Below are 26027 nucleotides of genomic sequence, written 5' to 3'. Positions count from 1 at the left end.
GACTGAAACCATCAGTACATAATCCAAGGTAGACATTTCTTCTCTCATACGCAAAGTCGGGATACTTTGATTGGAAATGCTTCCATGGTTTTGCATCTGAAGGATGTCTGATCTCACCATCTGTTGCCGCATGTCATCTCATTGGTTGCGCTGTGCGTTCAGACAGATACAACCTCTGCAACCTTTCCGTCAAAGGTAATTACCACATCCTTTTATATGGCACTGGAACTCTTCCACTCGTATCTTTATAACGAGGCTTTCCACAAAATTTGCATGTAACCCGCTGTTCATCCGCCCTCCAATAAATCATGCAGTTGTCACTGCATACATCTATTACCTGATACGATAAACCAAGACCAGCTACGAGTTTCTGAACCTCGTAGTATGAACCAAGAGCTACATTATCCTCAGGTAGAATACCTTTTACAAAATCAGCAATCGCATCCATTTTCCGAGGAAATTCCTCGGTATATTCCCAAGATTTCATTTTCCGTCGGAATGTCCGTCAGAATACCGCTGTTTTCTTGTAGTGTATACTTCTAACTAGAAGGTTAATAAGTATTAATACCAAACAAATTTTGTGTCATTCCTTTCTTTGATTGAATCCACACTACCCACGACACAACTTTAATCACCCAAACATAGTGTAGATATGATTGAATTAGCAACCCTTTTTGGAGAAACTTAAGGGTAATATTTATGGTTTCCCCTTTGATGTTTGTTTGCGAAGAATTTAAATTGAACATAATAGTTTATAAACTACTATTTGTATAAGAAACTAAAAGGAATGTAAACTAAAGAAATAATAAAATCCACGCCAATAGCTTAAATGAGATATTTTGAATGAGTTTCTCATGTGTATAGATAAACATTTCTTATTTATATCTTGGTTGCGATACTCTTCTTCAGTCTTTCCAATAAGGTTGGATCTTTGAGCCGCTTAAAACCGGTTGGACAATCTCTTTTGTTGTATGTTTAGGCTCTATTCTACAAACTGTTAGAAATGCTAGCGTTGAGCATCAATAATTGTTCCTCTCTATAGAATATAATTTCTTTCAGCATCAATTATTGTTCTTCACTTTTGTCTTTTGCTGAAGAACACTTAGTATGATTAGGAGAAGACTTAGATAACCTTAGTATTCTGCCTTTTTGCACAGGAGGCAGAAGATCTGCTTGAGTTTTTTTTAATCTTATGTGATGTGGCCGAAACTTCTAGCAAGACGAGATGCTGAGATCAAGGCTTGCACCAAGAAGACGAGGGATAGCTATGTGAATATGGCTTCAAGGCTGTGATGGCAAGTATCCTGGAGAGAGAAGCTTTTGAATGAAAGTTTTTTTTTCCATTTGGCACAATAGTAGTAGTTGCAATTAACATTTGTGCATGTGAAAAAAATGATTCTACGATAAACCTTTTTGTGAGTTTGTAACCAGTACTTCAGACATGATGTTGCCCCCTTGAAAGCTCGGTTACCACGTCACAAAACTATACCCCTCTGCACTCATTGTGGTCAGCTTGGTCATGTTACATATAAGTGTTATCGTCTTCATGGTCATGCAAGCCTTTATCTCAACTAGCTCTGATTTAGTCATAAAAATATTAAAAATATCCCTGCGAATTCTCATTATTTATTAAATATATATTTACACATTAATATATATATATATATATATATATATATATATTATCAGTGAAATCAAATAAAATATAAACATCGAAATACTTATAATATTCTATAATCATTAAAATGGATATTTGCAATGGTTTTAATATGATAACAGTCTTAATATTTTATTTATAAAATGCCATTAAAATTATGTCTATAAATCAATTATTTATCAAATATAAGAAAAATTGTACAAACATATTTAAGCTTCAACATATAAATCGAAAACCAACTAAATTGAAACGGGATCTAGAAAACGAAACCAAAATAGAATCAATGTTCACAAATATATGAAAGGTTCCTATATCTCTAGAATAGAAAAACCGAAACAAAAATCAAAACCAAACAAGAACTAATGGGCACCGGAACCACGTGTTAGTGGTCCAGTGGTTAAACTCAACCAGGGAAGTCATGGGTTCGAGTGCCGCTGGGAAGTGATTATCTTGAGGGACCTTCGGGTCCAATACGAAGAAGCCTGCTAACGTGTGACCACTGGTGATATTTACATGGGGTGATCACCAGCCCTCCTGGATGCCTCGGCGGGCTCCCCGGCTAAGCTCCAGTGGACGCTCATTGGCGCTTGTCGGATCCTCTCGAGGCTCCGGATACCAGAATCATAAAAAAAAAGAATATAAAAAATACAGTTTATAGAGAAATTTATCTTCAAAATGATTAAATATTCTAAAACTATTACTTATAAACCGAACTATCCAAAAAACTGGACTACCCTATTACTTTGTATCCGAAGTATTTAAATTTATTTGAATTTCCTGATAAAACTGAATTTCCTGATAAAACTGAATCATCCGAATATTTTTGTCTGAAATATTTAAATTTATCTAAAAATCTAAAGAGCGATACTGAACAGAAAAATAAATCCACAACGGAACCAGAACTGTAAACCCAAAAAAATTGGATCCTAACAAAAAATGGGTTACTAATTTGTGTCTTGATTAGTATGACCCAAGAACCATGGCTTGTTTGAACTGCATTTCTAGTTTTTTCTTACATCGAACATCTATTCTATTATTCAACTTAAGGTGGTCTGGATAACCAGATCGTAATAGAACAACCAATGTAACAAAGCTCCCTATGAAATGATTTTGGCAGACTTAGCTAAAGAATCAGAACTGCATTTGTAGTTAATGCCCAAAATCAAAAGACTAAATATGTTTAATGTGAATCAAAACTCATTTGGAGAAATATGGACATTTTAGGTAAAATTAAGTTTTTTTATTAAAAGAAAAAATACAGAAATGATCATGTTTTAATAGTATAGGTGCGCTCTCAACATTATCTTTATCCAAAGAAATTTACAGTTGGATCATGTTTATTCCAAATGTTTTGCATGAACAAAGTAGATATTTTTGTTTGGACAACTAAAACAAAGTAGAGATAGAATAACTGCTTAAAAACTATTTTTTTATAATAAATAAATAAACATCCGGAAAAATAATCTATACTATTATTTGAGAACTGAATTTGCTTGTGCGTCATATTTTCCATGATTTTAGGTATTTGACTTATTAAATAATTAAAGCAAATATTATATTAATAATATTAGATTGTATTTTATATTACCTAATTGCTTATATAGATATATTGTTGTTATCTGGAATTTTTTTTATTATAAAACATTAAGATATAAAAAAATATAATTAAATATGAATTAATCAAAAATATTTGTATAAAATATTTTCAAAAATATTTGTAATATATAAGTGCTTTTAAAAGTTAATCACAATAATAAACATGATTTTAGATATTTGACTTATTATATAATTAAAACAAATTTTATATTAATAATATTAGATTATATTTTTATATTACCAAATTGATTATAAATTAATATGATATATTATCAATATAAAAAAAATATTATTTTTATATTACCAAATTGATTATAAACTAATATGATAAATTATCAAAATAAAAAAATAAGATGATTCTTATATATATATATATATATATATATATTTGTTGCTATCTTGAAAATAATATTTTCTATTATAAAAGAGTAAGACATAAAACAATCTCTATAATATTATTTGAGAAGTCAGTTTCCTATGTGTCGTTCTCGCGTTAACTCTCTTAATGATTGATTACACTAATACCGTTAATGAATTAAGAATATAACATTTTAAATACTATTAAATACTATGATCTGTACTCGTCTAGATGTTGCATATGTTTTGAGCATGACGAGTCGATACCAATGTGATCCATGTGAAAGTCACTGGACAATAGTCAAGAATATCCTCAAGTATTTGAGAAATACTAAAGATAAATTCTTGGTCTATGGAGAAATTGATGAGCTTGTTGTAAGTGGTTACACAAATGCTAATTTTCAGACTGAGAAAGATGATTTTTCGATCACAAGTTGGTTAAATCGTCGTAATAGATAATGGTGGGTTGGAAGAGTTCCAAACAAAGCACTATAGCATAGTTTCAATGGATGCGAATGTTGTTGATTCATTGACCAAGCCTCTTCCATGGCCTAAGTATGAGACTCATACTGCAGCCATGGGTATTAAGTATATTAAGATGTGATCTTGATTTTAGTGGGATACTTTATGTTTATGATATGATGTTCATATTAACATACATTGGTTATGTTTTCAAATTAATGAAATTGTTTCAGATTTATTTGATTATTGGATGATTAAATAAATGTCCCAAAATAATTTATAACATTCTTATAGGTCATCAAGTACGTGACTTGATCATGACACCCTATAAGTGAAAGATGCTATAAATTACTGAGGTCCCTAGTCAAGGTTTTTAACGTGGGACATTAATAACCATGAATGACTAGTATGTGAGGTGATTGATGACTAAGTTTCATGGAGTCATTCAATATGTGGTATTGAAGTCAATCACATGGATATGTGTTAGAGAACACATGATCGGACTGATCCGCTATGAGAACTCGACAAGATTGTTATATGAGTGTCATAAGAGTTTCTCATTACGACTATTGAGTATAGTCCTTAGACCCGAGTCATCATGATTCATCACTTGTGGATTAGTTCACTTTGACCTTGTCAAACATCAGCCGTAACTGGTGATTATAAAGGCATTGATTAGGTGATCTAAGAAGTTTGTAAAGAACAGTGATGAAACAAGATGGGATTTGTCCCTCCCATATAACGGGAGATAAATATATTTGGGCCCATCGAAGATTTGATACTGAGAAATGCATGGACGTGCTCAAACGAGGTGAATGTCAGTCGTTTGTTTTTATCAGTATAAATCAAAGTTCGATAAACATGATCTAGCTAAATAAGGATGACACTAGTTCTTGCCTTATGCTGAGATCGAGATATAGAGACAAAAGGATTATGAGAATAGATGATTCTATTACAAGTGGGAGATTGTTGGGAATGTCCTAAAATCATTTGTACTTACTCTTGTGAAAGTCGTAACATCGAAGTTCGATAATCGTATAAAATTAGGTGGTTATAATGTCTTGATAGAAACCGCTTATAATTTATGGATTAAGAATTCATTACTAATTTTATATGATCCTACAGGGTCACACACCTAAACAAACTAGATCAAAAACAATCAGGGTTATACGATATTTGTTATATGTATTTGTTATATGAAATATATCAAATTCCATATATATGCAATATCAAGGAATAATATTATTTATACTAAGTGTTATATATGATATAACACACGTACACTAATTAAGTGGAAGAATAATTGTTGTTTCTTCTGATATGAGCTTAGCCCATTGAACACTAGGTTACGTGCATCATTAGGTATAAATAATGATTATGGTGAAACCAATTGGTTACGACGAACCCTAAATACAAAGTGACTCAAAAGGTTTACGTCACTTGCGAGATTTGAATTCTGCGGCACTAGCATCCCGTTTCGATCTAGTTTGTGTGCGTGTGGATACCGGTAGAGACACGACATTTGGAGTGCTAAAGAACTCTCGATTTGATATATTCATCTTTCCGCTGCGAATAACCAGGTATATTCAGAACCATAAGATCTAGATTCATTTAAGTATTTGCATGAGATCTAGGCAAACTAAATTCATAGGTTGATTTATAAATCGTTATAAACCGGTATGAATTCCAACAATTACAACAGGGAAAATGTGAAAGAAGCCATCAAAATCTAACTGAGTTCGCTAGACTAATCACTTACATCTAAATTCCCTGATGGGAATAACAGCTCACCATAGCTATAGTTTTTTCTAAAAAAAGAAAAAAAAAAGTACGAAGGTATGAGTTCTATGCAATATTATCAAACTTGAACAACTAATTTAGTTCCAGACGGGAGAATCACTTAATGATTATTATCTCTTTAAAGTTTTACTTTACCAAAAGACATTCATTTAAACTAATTGATTTTCGTCTTCTGTTTCACGTGTTCTGTCTTCGAAAAAGAAAAAGAAAAGAAAAAAAGGTTTATTTATTTGTGACACTAATCAAACATGGATCTGTCAGAAAGAGACCATTGGCGACTAGCGTTGACCCTTTATCTCTCTCTCTCTCTCTCTCTTTAGCCATGGTTGCTCTGCGTTTCATCTTGTCATCATCTTTTCTTCTTCTTCATCTTCTTATCACTCAAGCTCAGCCCCACTCTCTCAATAAGCCCACCTCAACATTCTCGATTCAAGAAGCCACTGTTGATGACATCAGAGTTGCTTTCAAGGAGAAGAGACTGACATCAAAACAGCTCGTTGAGTACTATCTCAAAGCAATCTCCAAACTCAACCCCACGCTCCACGCCGTCATCGAGACGAACCCAGATGCGTTAGTCGATGCAGAGATGGCAGACAAAGAACGCCAGCTCAAAGGCGTCACTAAGCTTCCCATGTTGCACGGTATTCCGGTTCTGCTCAAGGACAACATATCCACGAAAGACAAGCTTAACACAACGGCTGGTTCCTTTGCTTTGCTTGGTTCTGTCGTCCCTCGAGACGCGGGTGTTGTCAAGAGACTCCGAAGATCTGGTGCTGTTATCTTGGGCAAAGCCAGTTTAAGCGAATGGGCTAACTTCCGATCTTCCATCCCAAATGGTTGGAGCGCACGTGGCCTCCAAGGAAAGGTCAGCTTCTTCTTTCCATCACACTCATTGCTCTATAGAGGTAGGATCTGAGATTTCGGGAATTTGAAACATTTTTTAAGAAATCTAATAAAAATATATATATTTTTTCAAAATTTGGAGGCTTATTATATCTATGTAAAAAACCTTCAAAAATTTTGGCTGGCCAAAACTAATGTTTCACTTGTATGTACTCAGATCCGGCCATGTTAAATTGTTGACGACAAAAATTAATTCAGCAAATCTTGAAATGTTGCAGAATCCATATGTTTTATCAGCAGATCCATTGGGGTCAAGTAGTGGATCAGCTATTTCTGTAGCAGCCAATCTTGTGGCCGTATCACTAGGGACTGAAACTGATGGTTCCATTCTTGCTCCATCCAGTCAAAACTCGGTGGTCGGGATTAAACCAAGTGTCGGGCTCACAAGCAGAGCCGGGGTGGTCCCTATCTCCTTGAGACAGGATAGTGTTGGGTGAGTGAGACTAAGAGCACCCACCCCCTTTCTTTTTGATTTTCTACCATTTTTTTGCAAGTTTCTATATTTTTGTCTTTTTGCAATTTTAGGCCAATATGCAGGAGAGTTTCAGATTCTGTTCATGTCCTTGATGCTATTGTGGGTTATGATCCATTGGACGAGGCCACGAGGACCGCTTCTAAGTACATACCCAAAGGCGGTTACAAGCAGTTTTTGAGAGCTAATGGCCTCAAGGGTAAGAGATTAGGCGTTGTGTTTGGTTCTCTTCTTGATCATGACATCAAAACACTAAGGTAACATTCGTTATAAGTTTTGAATTTATTTTATCATATTAAACCAACCGAGAACTCATATAGCTCTGTTGTTCTTGGACGTAGACAAGAAGGAGCCATCGTCATTGAAAATTTAACGATACCATACTCAGATAGCGGTGAAATGACAGCACTTTTGGCTGAGTTCAAAATCTCTCTTAACGCATATCTTAAAGCGCTTGTGAAATCGCCAGTCCGATCCTTAGCAGACGTTATTGCCTTCAACAAAAAATTTGCTAAAAAGGTACCATAAGCGTTAAGACTGAATTCACCAATTTTTTTGGTGTCTCAACGGAATGTAAGTCAATAGTTTTACCCCAAAAATGACAGGAAAAGGTGAAAGAATGGGGACAAGAGGTCTTCCTTGAAGCAGAAGCAACCAATGGAATGGGTGATAAAGAAAAAGAAGCGTTGCGTACAATGGAAGAATTTTCGAGGAACGGAATAGAAAAGCTAATGAAAGAGAACAAGTTAGATGCGATAGTGACATATGGTTACATGTTGAGCTCTGTCCTCGCCGTTGGAGGGTATCCAGGAATCACTGTCCCTGCAGGATATGATAGACAAAACAAATAACTGAATCTTTGGAATGGTACAGAGAAAAGAAGTGAATCTTTGGAATGTCCATAGTGAGGTATGGTTACATGTTTATCACCCTTTGGAATGGTACAGAGAAAGTCAGATATATGAGGGAAGGAACAAAACAAAAAAAACCTGAATCTTCTTCTCTTCTTTTAAACAAAGTTTCGTATGTAAGGGAGAGTGTAATGTAAATGTAATACCCCGAATACTGCTCGTCTGAGAGGAGTGTTGTATTTGATTTGGACATCGACTGAAGGAGTGAGAGCAGCGATGCAAGACACGTCAATGGTGAGAACTTCTCCTACCTCCAGAACTTTTTGTACAACGAACATGTTTGGGATATAGCAATGTCAGTTTTTAATGGGGGATGAGGCGACAACTACGAACAAGCATTGTGGTTGAGATAAAACCTCACCTGAGCCACCTGCGAGGATAAAAGCAAGACCCTGTCCAGATAGGCGTTGTCTCAGAAATACCTACAACAACAATCTTAATGTGAGTGAAATACATACAAGGATTTGTAGGGTTGGTAAGAATACTAGTGCAAGTCTTTCTGAAAAGGAAATCCGTAAAGACACATATATCTATTAAATGTCAGTGCAATGTTTTGTTTCTTACCTCAGCACCAGCAGCAACGATGTTTCTTGCCCTCGGGTCAAAAGAGTTGACAACCTTCACATCACTGACGGAACAAAGGAATGCATCTGGCTACAACAACAAAGAAAGACAAGGTTCTTATGCAAAACCTTGATCTAAATGTGGAAGAAGCTGAGAGTAAAGCGTCTACATTTAGGAACAGAGGCTCTACCTGGCATAAGATCTCACCTCCAAACATAGCTAAATCGATCTACATATTAACAAAATAAACAAAGATCATAAAAAAAATTTAGATCAGGCGGTACATTTAAAGGTGATAAGGAAGAGTACTAGTCCACTAACCGGTAGAATCCTAGCGAAATAATGTGCAGCAACACCCACAAATCCATCGTTTGGGGCAGTATTCCGAAGAACAACGCTGGTTACACTCTTACCGAAAATCCACTGTAAGCCTCCAACTTGTTGTTTATATGTATTCTCCATCTCAACAGACCCAGACATGTAACACATGGAACCTACTGCACCGTATCAAATTAGTAACAACAATGAATCGATTAAAACCGGTCTTTCAGTACCTGGCTTAGCAATGACTCTCTCCTCTGACTTTAACATTATCTGCCAACAATTAATTGCTAGAAGAGTTAAAAGGAGGATATATGACATCTCAAAATGAAAAGAAGAATTTGTTTACCTGAACAACTTGAGCTTCACCACCCAAAATCTGGAAAGGTGTGACTGTATCTTGTTGACTCTGCATTACAGACGTAACATTGTTATCAAATGACATAATCACATGAATACTAACTGGCCGGGTCATGCGTTCACACCTAAACTAAATTGAAGGAAGCGACAACAAATTAACATGAAATTCATACTTACAATGAAGCTCAAATGTTATTATCAGATCAACAAATAGATTACAAATGTCTCTTGGAAAGTAACCTGGTAGACATATGGCTGGAATGGAGTTGAGAAGAACGGTGCAGGCATCGTGTTGTGAAGCAAAACCTCTGACGAGGTTTAACGATTCTTGAGAGCACCCCCACACGATTGGATCGTAGACGAACTAGAAATTCGAAAATTCACAGAGTACGGCGAATCAGCTGACGGAATGAAAATAAATGGATCTTACTGGCGGACGACACATGACGCGGCAAAGTTTCATTGGTTGTGACAAGCAAAGCCACATCTCCCCTCATCACTAGGGTCCATTAAGCATCCTAGTGAGTGACAATCCTTTTGAGAGTGCAACAAACACGGAATAGAGAAACAAAAGCACTGTAAACTTTTTGGACCCTATGACCAGGCTATGACCCGAAGGTTACACGCTCATCGAGTCAGATAGAGTCATTGATTAGCAGTTTAGGCATCCATGCAACCTCGTCTTATGACACGGGACGGGTCATCCAGTCTCCTTTGTGCTTCACACTGCTTGCGAATTGGTTCCTACTTCCTAGCACCGCGTAGCTTGAAGAGCTCATTACGTTTTCTATGGGGCTGATCCAGCTCTAGTGAAAAAGCAATTGGTTCAGTGTCATGGGCCGCCAAAGAAGTTTGACACAATGCTCTAGGACTTTGTAAAAATGAAGATTGTTCTGATAATTTTACTCAGTCTAATGTTGTATCACCAATGATGGTTTCCGGTTTAATCCATTTCCAATCCGGTTAGTTTGATCAGAGGATAAACAACAATCCTTTTTATTTTATTCAAACTAACCAATTCTATTTTCAGCTCCTAGCAACAATACTAGTAAACAAAAAAACGAGAATTAAGTTTTAACCCATCCTAAAGGCAAACTAAAAGCATACAAATGCATAGATAAATTTAAGAAAAATAATAATTTGTTTTTTTTCCTCCTTTTCACTTATTTTTCTTTCTTTTTTTCACGCTAGCTGAACAAAAAGACCCTACTCAGTTAAACAAGACAGAGATTATCTGCATGCAACAGTCACTTTTGCGAATCCTTAGACCGCATGTACCACGTTGGTGATGTCTGAACAATCAGAACTAGGATTCGGCTGAAACGCCGACTGTCTCGTACCTAGCTTCAGTGAAAGAGACTGATCCGATTCTCCATTCTTCTTCTTGGACTCTCCAAGGCTAAGCTTAGACATACCAAGAAGCTCGTCGACATTGATCGGAGCTTTAGAGTGCACCGCAGTTGGTCTAAGAATCTCATGAGTCTCCTCTTTCTTGGTTGGTTCAGGAACATAACCAGCGGGCCATATTGGGTATGGAAACGGGTAATACGGTGAGAAGTAGGCTGGATATAGTATCGGGAATGATTGTAGTTGCGGTTGTGTGGTTTCTTCTAGTATGGACGTAGAAGAAGAAGCAGCAGCAGCGATGGAGCTTGGTTCACCGGTGGTAGAGTTTGTTGAGTCCATAGATTCACATTCATCGATCTCCAAGATTGATGGTGCTTGACGGGAGCTAAAAGCAAGTGTCTGATGAACAGAATCAGAACTTTGCATCAACGTTTCCACGGGAGTGTTCTCTGCTTCCGGTTCTTGCTGATCCATCGGTACATCTTCTCCCTGCAAGGATAGATTGCAGCATAAGGAGACAAAGAAGAACAAAAAGGATAGCATTTCAAGATCAAGTTCCCGTGAGAATCCAATAGAAGGCAACCCAAGCAACATACGACTTATTTAATCAAATAAACCATAGCTTATGAACCATTTTGATTCAGTATCTCTAACCTAAACCATATCGGCGTAACGAAAGAAGGACTAACCTCATCAGGAATCATATCAAAGAGACTAGAACGTCTTTTGCGACGAGACACATTAGACTGTCTAATGAAATACTTCTGAGCATGGCTAGCAACTTGTGTTGGTGTCCTCGTATTCACATAGTTTCTTGAAATGCCACGCCAATCACCTTTACCAAGCTTCTGTAAACCTAACAAGAACATCCTGTGTTCTTCCTCTGTCCATGGAGTTCCTACAAACACACAAAACCTCAAAAAAAAAAAAAAAAACTTCTGAGCATGGCTAGCAACTTGTGTTGGTGTCCTCGTATTCACATAGTTTCTTGAAATGCCACGCCAATCACCTTTACCAAGCTTCTGTAAACCTAACAAGAACATCCTGTGTTCTTCCTCTGTCCATGGAGTTCCTACAAACACACAAAACCTAAAAAAAAAAAAAAAAAACGAATTGGATCAACGGGGTAAATTGAATCAGATAGATGGATACCTTTCTTTCTCTCGCGGCTAGAGGAAGAAGAGCCAGCAACGAAATCCTCAGAAGCGTAACCATCACCACCAGCGACATGGTCAGGGACATCACCAGGAGAACCCGACCCATGCCCGCCCGATCCGGAGCCCGTGTAGTGGCTAAGATTCCCCATACTAGCACTTTTCCGGATCGAACCTTCGGTGAGTCTAACGCCAAATAGCTTCACCCCGCGATTGGGACATGTCCGAGAGTTGTGGCCGTTGTGGTTGCAGTGAGAACATCGACGAGTCATGGCCCCAACCCAACTCGATTTTCAATCGGATCTGATCAGAGTTGAAACGTTTTCGTCGACGCGGATCGGATCTTAGCTGATCGGAGAAGCACAGAATCTAATGGAGAGAGAAGGAGCGAAGACAATAATAATATCGGCTCATCTGGTCGGATTTATTACAAGACTTCGATTTATCCGACCGTACCGTACATACTGTAAGATATTTTTCCTTATTTTCTTTTATGTTGTTATGTTTATTTTATATAATCGAAAAAATGTTTGGTGTATCAAGGGTGGATTTTTTCCCCTTCTTTTTGTTTTATATGTTTCCACATTGAATTAAGGTCAATGCAATGTTGTCCACTTTAGTAGATTTATTTCTGGGAAAACATATAAATTACTTGGACTAATTAGTCCAATTTAGCTATTACTATCAAATGGAAATGTCATTTTTTTTAAAAAAAAATTGTAAGGATACAGGCTGTATACAAATTTGAAGAGTTTATTTTAATATGTAAAAACAGCTAACCTATCTTTTCTTTTAATATCATATTGGATCTTCATCTGAGTTTTACAAGTGCGATATATTTTATGATAAAAAAATATTTTGTTAATTTATAAGCATTTATGTATTAAAAATATTCTTTTTCATTTAAATTAGTGTTTTTAAATTCGATCCGGATCCGCGTTCAAACCGGTTAATTCGGTGATCCAATAATTCGATTTAGGTTTTAAAATGTATCTATATTTAAAACCTCTAAAAAATACTAAAAACAAGAGTCTATTGAACCAGGTACAAGTCAAGGTACACATAAATCTAAATATTATGTTACATAATGGCTATTGGCTATGATTGAATTATTATGTTACTTAAATAAATAAATGTTATAACCATTATTTATGAAATATAAATAAAATAATTCATTAATTTAATTGATTTGTTACTGATTGATTTTTTTGAGAAAAATAGTTAATTTATCTAAATAATTTAAAACAAAATTGTTAAAATTATTAAAAAATAAAATCTAATATTTTATATTTTCGGACACAAGATTAATTATAGTGTTGTTTGGAAACATAGATAATTATAGTGTTGTTTGGAAACATAGATAATTAAGGTAGGTTTAACTATAAAATAAAAATGCATATTTAATTTAAATTTTACAAAAGAAAGATTATGTTCAAAGGTAGGATTATGTTTTAATAAGATAAGTGATATTATATCAAGTTTCAAATTAATACCAAAACAACTCTGAAAAATGTAATGTGTGATTTTATATATAAATATGTACAACTATTAATAAGAAGCTGGTTTCTAAGTTTTTTTTTGTTTTACTATGGGTGTTCAATTCGAGTTTTAGTAGTTTCGGTTATGCTTTTTCAATTTTTTTAATATTTCAGTTTATAAAAAATAATTATCATATTAAAACCATATATTTTGGTTTGGCAGTTTATACATATATATATATATATATTTAGTTTTGGGTTTTTCAATTTTATATAAACATATCATATCTATATTTATATTAACAATTACCGAATTGTAGTTTATATGATTAGAAACCGGATTTACTAAATAGTTAATGTATCTTAAGTAAACTAGCTTTTAAATGTATTTTCTATTTTATTTAATTACTAAGAAAAACTAATTAGTAAAAAAATATTAATCAATTATGATAGCTTTCATAAAATGAAAAAAATTAGAAATATCATAATATTATTAAAATAAATAAAAATAATCACAAATATATGTCAACAATTTTTTATATTTTTTTAATTTGATAAAAACGAAAGAAAATGAACACAGATTTTAGCTTAAAACAAGATAACAAATTATTCAAATCAGTAATTTAAATATCAAGATTATATTAATAAAATAAATTATGTATATATGATCCGTTGTGTTAAATAACTTACATATATTATACCATAATATTTTAATTAGACGGTTTATTCGGTTTGATCAATTTATAAACCGGACGATATACAAATACTGTAAATATTTTAAAATAACATTTATTCAGTATATTTAATATATTAAATTTAACTTAATTTTTGGATTTTTGTTCAGTTTTAAATGGTTCAGTTTTAAATGATTCAGTTTTACAAGGTTGAGTATTCCTAGCTTCTAAGCTAGATAAATACAAACCACTCGTATGATTTTTCTAATCACACTAGGATTACAATGTATATTCATAAAAAACCTACAAGATTTCATCAAAAGAATACAATTGGTCAACTTTGTCCACAAGATCATTTACCCAGTCAATATGTTAAAATATGTAATAGCCCTTCACGGTTTCCTTGTTCCATGTATATATAATATAACCTTGACTAGATTTATGAAGTTACATACAAAATAAATAAATATAGCGTCTGTTTAATTGGATGCCATATAAACCAAACAAATGCTAACAATCATTATTTTTTTGATAATCATGGTGGTGATCCCAAATAATTTATAGACCTAGTTACTAATTACAAAAGATCCGCAAAATCTATGTTTTTTTACCATTTACAATGATTCTGATGGTCAAAGAAAATTTAATTCAAGATCGTTTTCGCAGATGTGAGCCCTTTTGCCACAGACCAAAACTACTTGGTTAAATGCTAACAATCCTGCATAAGAAAACTAGATCTTGGTGGTAACAATACATTTAACAATGCAACTAAAAAATAAAATAATATTAAAAACCCAAACTAGACCTATAAGTAAAATATGTTATCTTTAGAAAAGATCATGATTGCGATTTCATTTTCCCCTCATTTTATGAAGATATTACAAATGTCTCACATGACCATTTTTATACTATTAGTATTTAGGCACTACTAACCTTTTTGGCAACTAGGCCCCACTAAACAATTTATATCCGTGGACCGTAGTTATGCAACTGCAACCCTTCTCATATATATGGGTTTAATATGTAAGAAAATAATGATCAAAGCATTATAAAATATTGTGGTAAAAAATCATTATAAAAATATTTAAACTAAACAAGCCACTTTAAAAAACACCATTTTTAGTCTACAAAAAAAAATCTAAATACAGAAATTTTGTTTATGACAAAGAAAGGACGAACGACGAACGACGAACGACGAACGACGAACGAGGATTATCACAAAAATCAGTGGATGTAGTTAATCATTTAGATTAGTAGGTCCCATGTCCCAAATGCCACATGGACACAAGGAGAACGGCTATCCAGAGTAAAATATTCATTTTTGTGTTGGTCACTGGCCAGATCATATAACTTATGCTTCAACAAATTTCTCAGCCGTCACATAACATCTGTGGCATATTCTGTTGCACCTTCGCATATTTGGCCCTCTCTCAATCTTGTTGTTTGTTGTCGCTAATCACTGTCTGTAAAACGTTGCTCAAGAGTCTAAGACATCACTTAATTATATAATTCTATCAAGAAAAATTAACTAGCTAGTTTTTATCCACTATGTAGTTTGTATATGAACATGATTTACATTATAATATACAATGCTATGGATCCAGCTCATGCTTTATTTGAAATCTAAGAAAGTTTCATTGAAACCCAAAAACTTCGATCTTATGCCATCAGCATTAGTAGTATTTGAAAGTGTTCTCATGGATTAAAAAAATCAAAATAAATGAAAAATTAAGAAAAAGTCAGAGAAAAAAAATATGTGTTCTTTTTTTTTTGATTAACACACAGTTTCCCAGACTAATCTGTATCGCTGCGGCCCGAATGTTAAATCCGCAGTGGCCGGAAATCGAATCCAGGTGGCGGTGCTCACAGCTGTGAGTCCTTTACCACCAGAGCTAGACGCCCCGGTTAAAACTGTTGTGGGTAAACTGTTTATAGTGACTGACCCCACCCCGAAGGGTCCCGCATCCAGGAAAACCCCGTAGGATTTTTTTGGAGAGGTTTCAGTACCACCCCGCCGACAGAGAGTCGAACCTGCGACCTCTGGCAGTCATGTGTGAGAATCCCTTCAGTACTGCCGCTAGGCCACGTGAGATATCTCAAAAAAATATGTGTTCTTATTTGAGAATTTGAGTAAAATTTTATTTTCCACATGTCACTTGTTTTTTTTTTTTTTATTGAAATGTTATTTGCGAGTATTAATTAGTGTTTTATTAATTCTAGTGTCCTTAGAGCAACATCACCTAGGGGTGGGCGTTCGGATATCCGTTCGGGTTCGGATCTGATATTTTGGATTTTTGGGTATTTTGGTATAGAGGTATAAAACCCGTTCGGGTATTTCTGTACTTCGGGTCGGGTTCGGGTATTTTTAGTTCGAATTCGGTTATTTTGGATCGGGATCGGATATTTAGATTTTGAAAAAAAAAATTTAAATTTTCATTTCTCAAATTTCTTGTATTTAAAAATATAACCTTCACTTAACTAATTTTTTATTTTTAATAAATTGAATGGTCAATAGATTTGGACGTAACATTTTGAAACTAAAAAGACATTAATTTTGTTATTGTTTTTAAATTTTGGATGTAACTTTTTGTTAATTCTTGAAATAAAAAGTTTGACATACATTTTAAGTGAGTAGCGAATCATTTTCTCCGTAATTCTATGTATATCATATGAACTTAAAGTATGTGTAGTATCAATATAAATATTTTATATAAAATGAGAGATGTAAACTAGAAATATATGGTTAATTATACATATGTTCGGTTATCTTCGGATATCCATTCGGGTTTGGATATTACCCGTTCGGGTTCGGATATCCAATCTCTTCTAATTTAATATCCGTTCGGATATTTTGCTACTTCGGTTCGGATTTTGGTTAGAGTTTTTCGGATCGGGTTCGGATGCGGCTTCGGATCTCGGGCAAAGTGCCCACCACTAACATCACCGGTAGTTTTTGTAAAATAGAAGTTCTTAAGTGCAAAATATTAATATTTTAATTAAATAGTTAATTTTTAATATAAATCAAATAACTAAATTATTGGATGAGGACAAGTGGCACGTGATGTATTTAGTGATGACATATGAATAGAAAAGTCCCGACAGTTTCTTGCAGACGAACTAGTTCTCTCTCTTCTAATTTTTTTTATTTTATTTTTTTACTGCTAGATATCCATTAATATATTATCATTGGACATGTTCTTATGTCTTGTTAAATCTCAAAACCCAAATGATATACATATATAAATTTATGAAGTATGTAGCTATGAATTAGCACTATTTGTGTTTAGTGGGAAAGTCAAATTCAAAAGTATATATTCCCTCTTTTCACAAATAGTTTCGCTTGATTTTTTTTTTCATACATTGTTTTAGAAAAGATCTTGAGAATCTATTTTATCTTCTATTCACACACACTAAAAATCTTCTAATTAGTAAACTAAAACAATAAGGTTAAATTAGATTTTTGTTTAAAATTCTTCATCAAAGATAAAAACGACATTCTTTATATAAAAAAATTAATAACATTATTTCGTTGCTGAAATAGTATACTGTAACGTTAAATATGAATATTAATTAATGGATTTTTCAAAATTAGAGAAAACAAGACATTTCTATTGGAAATTAAATTTTCAGCTTATTTTACTAGTATCACTAACTATTGTAAGTACTCTCCTTTATATTTTGGCAGAATCTCAACAGTATTTTCACCAGAGGTTAGTGAGTAGTAAAGTTAAAATGTGTAGATCTTAGAGTCAAAGACACCTTGGCGTCATTCCTTTTATGTGCCACAGAATCTTAGCTCGCATGAGAAATTCCTCAAGGCTCTTGGTCTTTTCAAGTTGCCTACAAAGAGAATTTAGTGGATAAAGCAGCAAGGCTGAAAAGTAGGATTAACCATGACATGAAAACTATTCTCTTTGAGAGAGGAGAGTGAAACATTTTTTTTAGCCCCATCCATATTGATTTAGTCTAATCAACTATCATGAATCCAGTCCAATATAAGGCTAATCTTTCTAGCTGGTCCTCATTTCGGCCTCTTAGTGGATAAAGAAGCAAGGCTCACAACTAGGATTGACCATGACGTGAGAACTATTCTCATGAGGGAGAAGATGAGTGTGAACTCTGAAACTAGAATCGGAAACATTCTGAGAATCGAAGTTGGTGACCAGTTCAATTACAAGTCTGAGCTTAGTTTGATTGGTCTTCATTTTAGACTCATGAGCGGGATTGACAATAAAGAAAAAAAGAAGCTAAACACGGGCTTGGAAGGAACTGAATACATTGACATATTCAAGTATGATGGATTAATAAACTCCCGTAAAGGACAAGAAGCTCATGATCAGAACCTTGTCAATTGAAATTTAGGTTTTGTCAACAACAAGAACTACAAGTCTGAATGTTTAGTTAATTTCATGAATTTTCATTGGTTTTTTTTATCTATAAACACTTTTAGGCTCTTTAAATAATAGTAATCTATGTAAGGCATTTTAGTGTTTATGAACCTTTTGTTAATAAAGATAATGATTAAGTGTATGATCAAGTAATTATTATTATGAGATTAAATAACCTTTTCAATGACTTGTTCTTTTTTTTCTTTGGCCAATTTTGCAGCTAGACTAGATAATCGCCAAAATTAAGAAAAAAAAAAATCATTTGTTTCTCCATAATTTTTGTCCACTTTCTTGATTAGGTTTTGAAACAATGACAGAGGGTCAATTTCAAAGTTGGGGACAAGTTTGACTACCAGACCGAGCTGACTTTGGTTGGAATTCACTTCGGAATGATGAGTGGTATCAACTACAAAGAAACTCGTCCCGGATTGTTTTTGGCTACAAGCATAGTAGCTTCAGAAGGAAGTGAATACAACAACATTTTCAAGTCTGGTCAGCTGATTTACTCTGGGGTAGGAAATGATCAGAATTTGGTAAGAGGAAATATAGCTTTGGTGGATAGTATGAAATGAAAATATCTAGTAATAGTCATATGTGGGATCATTATTGGTCAATATCTAGAAAGAGAGATGAGATATGAAACGTGTCCATGAATATTATGTATCGTAAATGTCATGTGTATGTGACCTAGGGTTTTGAGTCCAAATTAAAAGAATCATATATATAGAAATTTATTTTATTTATTCTTTTATCCAAATTAGAAATATAAAGAATGTATAATAGTAATCTATGTAAGGCATTTAAGTATTTATGAATTTTTTGTTAATAATGATATTGATTAAGTGTATGATAAGTAGTAAATGTTTTTATGAGAAATAAATAACATTTTGAATGACGAGGAAGATAATCTAGTTTGTTGTTGTGTATTTTTAGTACATTTGATTTCTCTTGATTGCCTCTACAACGTTGCGTCTAATGTTATTATTTTATTTTCATTAAGCATTCATCATTATGGTTACTAATTATATGAATTGTTTGTGTATAATCTAAAGATATAAAAGTGTGAATTTGTTATGAACTATTATATAAATTTATAAGGGTCAGTTTCTCTTGATAATGTTTTCAATTCCAGTTCATTAAAAAGATTTGAGTCATGGATCAACAAAAATTTAACCAGGTGTAACCATATTCAATTAGCTTAATCTAACTAAATATTGACATGTTTTTATTCACGTTTCTAAACAATTAAACATGACTGAGTTTAGTTATTAAAGTTTTCAATATATATAAATACAATTTCAATGCAAACTAAATGGAAAGTGAACACAAAAATCAGTGTGTTGACTTATGAGTCAAAGATTTATGGTTGTAAGTTACAATTTTTTTTTTCCTTTTTTATCATCAATTTATACAGACTCTGTAAAGACTGCAAACCAAAAATGGATTCTGTAAATTACAAAATTCAGAAAAAATAATCATTATAAAAATCATAACAGTTTTTCAGTCGTAGCTTCCTTTTAGAAATCCTATTAGATTGGTTTAAATAAAGACTATAAATAGTTGATAAAATTGACTTTTGGCAGTGAGTTACAAACAACTTCTGTTTTATTTGGTTCATTATTTTGATGGTTTCTGGTTTTTTTTGTGTGGTTGGATATGGGTTTTCAGTTTAAGTTGTTGGGTTTTAAAATCTATCCAATCGGGATATATATTTAGTTTGCGATTAAACATGGTTTCACCATCGGTCCGGTTTGGGTTAAAAACACTGGTTTATAATAAAATTGATTATTTGCTATCAGAAATATGAGCTACTTGACAAAAAAAAAACATGGGCTAGTTGACAAAAGAAATAATGGAAAATGGGCTAGTCCAACAATTAAGATATTTTCTGAAAAACCTATTAACATGGTTTCACCACCGGTCCGGTTTGGGTTCAAAAACATTGGTGTATAATAAAATTGATTATATGCTATTATATGGCTAGTCCAACAATTAAGATATTTTATGAAAAATCTATTAATTGATTTCAGTTACAAGAAGGCATGATTCTGACTTATATGCTCTTTATTGAACAACAGCTGTAGAGAGTTCCTATAAACCAATCGAAGAAATGCATAGTTAGCATTTTGGATTAAGAAGTACATCCTCTCCTTATGCATGTAAGAACATATCAATTTGATACAAGATACAGAATCCTGTTTCACAAGGTATTCTACGTTGACCTCAGTGGATGAAAATTGATTCATAATTGAGCAAAGACTAATGAGTTTCATTTGCGTATAAAATTAGTGGACGACAGATCATAAATGCAAAAACCATGAGTACTCTATTTTCTTCCAGACTCCACCAAGTGGACGTGTAAGTGAAGCATTATTCCTTATCCTTCTGAAAATGAAATCAAATTCTCATACTTTACATTAACTCATACATTGCAGTGGCTTGAGACCATTAATATCTCCACCGTCTCGAGGAAAAAGCCAACTGAAGATAAAGCAAGCTTAAAGTTCAGGCTTGACGAACCATAGCCACTTCGCTGTTTTCTCAGATCCAACGTGGCAACTTAGTTTGACTCATTACTACTGATTTTATTCACATATATTCCAAAGCTATTGTCATTTTCACTCAATACTCTTGGTTTGTTTGTGCTAATTGGTCCCATGAGCGCGCCGTGTACTTAAAAGGTCCCTAGCAATGAAAAAAAGCAGTATGATAGTATTGGGTAGAGATTGGATAATCATAGCACATGAAATCCTGTAAAATCAAAGCCAACGAAGCTTACGTGGGCCAGGGATTATCCAACCGTAACCCTAAACATATCAATACTATTATTTGAGAATTAAATTTGCTTACTTGACATGTTATCAATAATTTTAGTCATAGTAATATTAGTTTTAATAAATAATTTTAATTAGACTTACTAAAGTTTTTAGTAATATCTTTAATGAATAATTATATAATTCATTATTTAAATTATTACAAATTAATCTTATAAAAATTATCTAAAAGAAATTAATAAATGGAAAAATGTTTGAAAAAAAATATTCCTTGTATTTTTTTTATGTACATCTTTCTTTCTTATTCGTTAATTTTTATAATTAGTATTATATAACATATAATAATGAGATTTATAATGTTATACTAAAATATTAAAATAATTTTATAAAAATAGCAAAATTAATAAATACTTTTTTGTAAATGTAATATGTCATGGCATATTTTTTTTTATAAATTGTTAAATTCATTTTAGAATTATAATATTAAAATTAGTTATTTAAGCAATAACAATAAATTTGATTTATATTAGTTTGTTAAAGCTATTTTTTTTGTCATGGTATTTTTCTTTTTATTCTTATTATTCAATTGCAAGAATAACATTTATTTGTTATTTAAATTATAAATTAATATCTATTTGTTTTTATTTTTCTAAATATTTTTATTGGGAATGTAATTATCTTTTTAACTATTTTTAAAATATCTGCCTCCAGAGGAGAATATTTTCAAAATATTAATTTTTTATATACAGCAAGTACCTTATAATACAAATTAAATATTAATTCTATTTATTTTTATTTTTTTCAAGAATTTCAGAGAAGTATAACTTTGTTTAAATTAAAATTTCAGAGAAGTCGGATAACCAGACTGAGATAAACGATATAACAAAATAACATGTTAAGGAAATTGACGATCTGTAAAGCTAATACAAGAACGATAAGAAATCGTATTCGCAAATAAACATGGAGTCGAGATATAATCTCTTTCCTTAACTCTAAATATTCGCTCCGTTAGTGAGACGGTACTGTACGAATATAGAGTCCCAGGATACAACTATGGCAAACGATCACGCTTCACTCGTGAATCGCCCCATCGAACTATAAATCTACGAAACACTCTCGAACTATAGACTTACGCTACGAGATTTTTGCTGTTGGTTTTTGATACGGAAAAAGTTAACAAATGAAGAAGGAGGAGAGTCGATATTTAAAGAGATGGACGAGAGCCACTTCCCGCAACAGTTGCTGCACGTGTGCGGAGATCTCGCGGAGATCACATGAAGTTAAGTTTCGAAAACTTATTCCCCAAGACTCTCTTATCTCGTTTAAAATTCGAGAGGATAAAATGCAGGACATTTTTATTTTCTAAACAAACTACTTGTCGTTTTAAATAAAAATGCATGTCATTTTTTCTCGAATTAAATAGCAAAACGTTGAGCTTAACTTGGTCCAAAATGAATATTTTTATCAGGCCGGAGGCCCTCCACCAAGACCAAGACCAAACCGGCCGTACAACGGCGCCGGCGCGCGCGTGGAGAGCTCTCTCTACCTCTGAGCCGTTTAACACATGGTATGTGTGAGTGCATATATATACTGCTCGCCTCTTCTCTTCCTCCCCGACGTGGGACTTTGTTAGTTTCATTTAACCACACATAAGTGGGCTCTTAGGCACACAAGCCCAATCATTTGTTATTCACATATTTTAATTAAACACAATTGGTTTAAATGGTCCAACAATAACACAGTGCTTGAACTACCATCATACAATGGTTTGATGGGGCAGCATTGGAAGACGAAGATGTCCACAACACGAGCTCGGGCCAGTTGGTGAATTGGTGAAGTCTGGGACCGTGTCTCTGAATCTACGGCGGGATTCAGACCAAAGGACCTCAGCATACGGACAAGAGAGCATTAGATGGTCCCTAGTTTTCGGCTGTGGAGAACAGATACAACACGATGATTGAATTTGCATACCTCAAGCCGTAAGGCGAGAACGGGTTGGGAGCCTATTCAGATTTGTGACCCACATTTGGAAAGCATGCTTGGGCGTTGCTCCACTGAACCAAATGTGGTTTGCAAACTCTTGGGGTGGAGCACGCGGGCGTATCACTTCCCATGTTTTGGCAGATGAGAAAGTATGATTAAGCTCTCCGTTCAAACCGTAACATAATTTAAAAAGGTGATGAATTTTATTCTCAAATCTCAATTATCAATGACGTCCACCATGCACAGAATAAAGATTATATTAAGTGAATTGTTAGACCATGAATTCAAGGGGGAAAGGAAAAAATATGAAAAATTGTTTTAAGATGATGTTTTCTATTCGCTAGCTATAAATCTTTTTACCTGCTAACTTTCGGCAGAAAATAAAAATTAGTTTTGCTATTCATGTTTTAGCTTAGGTTGATGTTTTTGGTATTGGACATTTGAATCCTATTTGGTACGCGTCGATGATATTGTTTTTTGGAACTATGATAGGAAATAAAACAAACATCCTAGAGTTGAAGTTTATAAATGAACAGATGTTTGAACGTTGACTGTGATTTTTGCTAAGAATGAACTTGCGGGTGAATGTGATACCCACGTTTGCTTCGTTGCAATGGTTCGCATAGGAATGTGTTCGCCGCATCAGTTCCACATGTAATGCAGCAAAAAAATACACACCAACCAACTTGCTCCTCTCTTTCCATTTCCTTACAATTTTGAAGCTTAGACCATTTCCACAAAGACACCTAATTTGGTATAATGTAAATAGTATTATATCAAATTTAGTATTTATAAAATATATATTTTATTATGTTTCATTTAATAATATAATTCAATTGTTATCAAATTTGTAATTAAACATAAGTATATTGTATTATTGTATTTTAAATTTATTTTCACATAATTTAAAAATTAATATTTTTTTTTATTTTCAAAATAAATTATTAAATGACTATTATCATTTATCACTTACGAATAATAAAAATAAATAATAATCTAAATGTGATAAAATAATTATTTATCAATTACAAATAATAAAATATAAAAAATTGAAATTGAAAGCATCAAATAATATAGAATACTCCCTCAGTTTCATAAAGAATGTCACTTTGATATTTTTCACACAGATTAAAAAAGTAGTTAAAATGCATTTAAGTGCTTATTAATTGCACATATTTAACCAATAGTATTTAAGATAAATGCAATTATTTATAAAACCAATGCATTTGTAATTAATATTAAACTGAAAGTTGTATTGAAATTCTTAAATGACACTCTTTTTGTAACAAAAAAAGTAAAGTGACACTCTTTTAGAAACAGAGAGAGTATTGCTTTTGGTGTAAAGTTTGGTGTCATTGTTGGAGATGACAAAATTATTTTGACACCAATACACCAAATTTGGTATAATTTCCACACTGTTGTAATTAGAGAGTTTAGAGACTGAATATTTCTCTGTTATTAATGATCAAGGGGGTTCCTTTATATAAGGATTACAAGATAAAGATAAAATGAAAGTGTACATATCCTTATCCAAGAGGAAATAGGAAAACTACTAAAACATAGGAAAAAGAAACTATCTATATCCTAAGTCGGCTAAGGCTTTGGCCGACTCTCTCTCCTCTTTGCCGCCGCGGTTGGGCTTGATGTGGCCGACTGGCTTTCTCCTATTGTCTTGGTTAATGGCAATCCACTCCATGATTTATAACACTCCCCCTTGGATGCCATAACCATACAAGATTTGTAGTACGCTTCATGTTGCCTCATTGAAACCTTATCAGGAAAACCCAGTGGGACAAAACCATGATGAAGGAAAAAGAGTACAACACGCACTACTCCCCCTGATGTGAACCTCAGTGTAGGTTCTACATTCTACGCATCTTGGTGCGTGATATTTCCTGTATGTATAGGATGGGAGTAATCGGCCAGTATCATTACTGAACCGTAATTAGACCACTTCGACTTCTTAGGTCGTTTCTCATGTCCTTTGACATCGAGTGTCCCGGTAAAGCATGTGTACTAAACAATGTGAACCATATTGTTCTTGGTGATCACTATTGGGTCTTTGCAAATCGTGTTTGCATGTGTCCATAGTCTAGACGTGATCGTCTACTGCCAAACTCTTTACTTCGGCAATTTATGGTTACCATTCGAACATGTTTCAATCTGGCCGATCCATGTTCAGATCATAGACCTTGTCTATATATGTCCATTACTTGTCTCATGAGTGTTCAAGATCGATGATCATTGCTGTGAGTTTTATAATCTCTCATTATGGCTCTGTGGCCAAACACTCTCATGTATCTCACATGTGGACATCGATATTTCTTGCTTTAGGCAGTACCATATCTATCTCGGACATTGTAGTCCTTTATCCAAGACTTGATGGTGTCTCATGACCTCTGTTGTTGTAGATTATATCACATACTGAAATATATATTATTAGGTCATAGATCTCGGCTCTCACAAGCTTATGGACTACAATACATTTGTATCTGGTTGATCTTTTGTCTCTACTAGCCCGTCAAGAAGAAGGGCTAGACGCCTTTTAGTCTTAAAAGTCGGACGCGTCTAGTAGAAGAGCTGGACGCGTCTAGTAGAAGCGCCAGACGCCCTTAGACGGACAGAGTCGGACATCTTTAGTTTGAAGGGCCGGGGCCGAACGCTTTTGGTCGGACACCCACATAGATTTATTCTATGCCTACTAACCTCTTTTAGGTTTAGTATAATCACAAGGAATTTCAAATATATGGACTGTATTGGATTGTCTTTTATACAACTCCAAGATCAATGATCATGCGTGATCAATTTCTTTTACATACTATATGC

At 33.6% G+C, this 26027-nt stretch overlaps 3 protein-coding genes across 4 annotated transcripts; 1 reads left to right on the top strand and 2 right to left on the bottom strand.

The window, feature by feature from the left end:
• The first annotated feature begins 6117 nt into the window (after positions 1-6117).
• Positions 6118-8180, top strand: LOC106322640 (putative amidase C869.01). The gene is made up of 5 exons (XM_013760723.1): positions 6118-6737; positions 6994-7208; positions 7301-7504; positions 7589-7766; positions 7853-8180. Exons 1-5 carry the CDS (start codon positions 6195-6197, stop codon positions 8096-8098), a joined length of 1386 nt encoding a protein of 461 aa, XP_013616177.1. The 5' UTR covers positions 6118-6194; the 3' UTR covers positions 8099-8180.
• LOC106322641 lies at positions 8164-10252 on the bottom strand. 2 transcript variants are annotated; one of them, XM_013760724.1, is made up of 8 exons: positions 9644-10252; positions 9393-9452; positions 9277-9316; positions 9044-9216; positions 8913-8951; positions 8723-8812; positions 8521-8580; positions 8164-8430 (listed from the first exon to the last, which is right to left on the bottom strand). In XM_013760724.1, exons 1-8 carry the CDS (start codon positions 9689-9691, stop codon positions 8257-8259), a joined length of 684 nt encoding a protein of 227 aa, XP_013616178.1. In that variant the 5' UTR covers positions 9692-10252; the 3' UTR covers positions 8164-8256. The 2 variants fall into 2 exon arrangements, with proteins under 2 accessions (XP_013616178.1, XP_013616179.1); XM_013760725.1 differs by having other exon boundaries at positions 8167-8417; positions 8520-8580; positions 9044-9219.
• Positions 10253-10579: 327 nt separating this feature from the next.
• Positions 10580-12388, bottom strand: LOC106322437. Its single transcript, XM_013760446.1, has 3 exons — positions 11903-12388; positions 11440-11648; positions 10580-11239 (listed from the first exon to the last, which is right to left on the bottom strand). The coding sequence occupies exons 1-3, from the start codon at positions 12174-12176 to the stop codon at positions 10667-10669; spliced, it is 1056 nt and encodes a 351-aa protein (XP_013615900.1). The 5' UTR covers positions 12177-12388; the 3' UTR covers positions 10580-10666.
• Positions 12389-26027: the final 13639 nt, after the last annotated feature.

The sequence above is a fragment of the Brassica oleracea genome, chromosome C2 (genome assembly GCF_000695525.1).
Source record: "Brassica oleracea var. oleracea cultivar TO1000 chromosome C2, BOL, whole genome shotgun sequence".
In the NCBI taxonomy this organism is placed as follows: domain Eukaryota; kingdom Viridiplantae; phylum Streptophyta; class Magnoliopsida; order Brassicales; family Brassicaceae; genus Brassica; species Brassica oleracea.
Note: the sequence above shows the minus strand (reverse complement) of the source record. Positions and strands in the feature narration are given on the sequence as shown.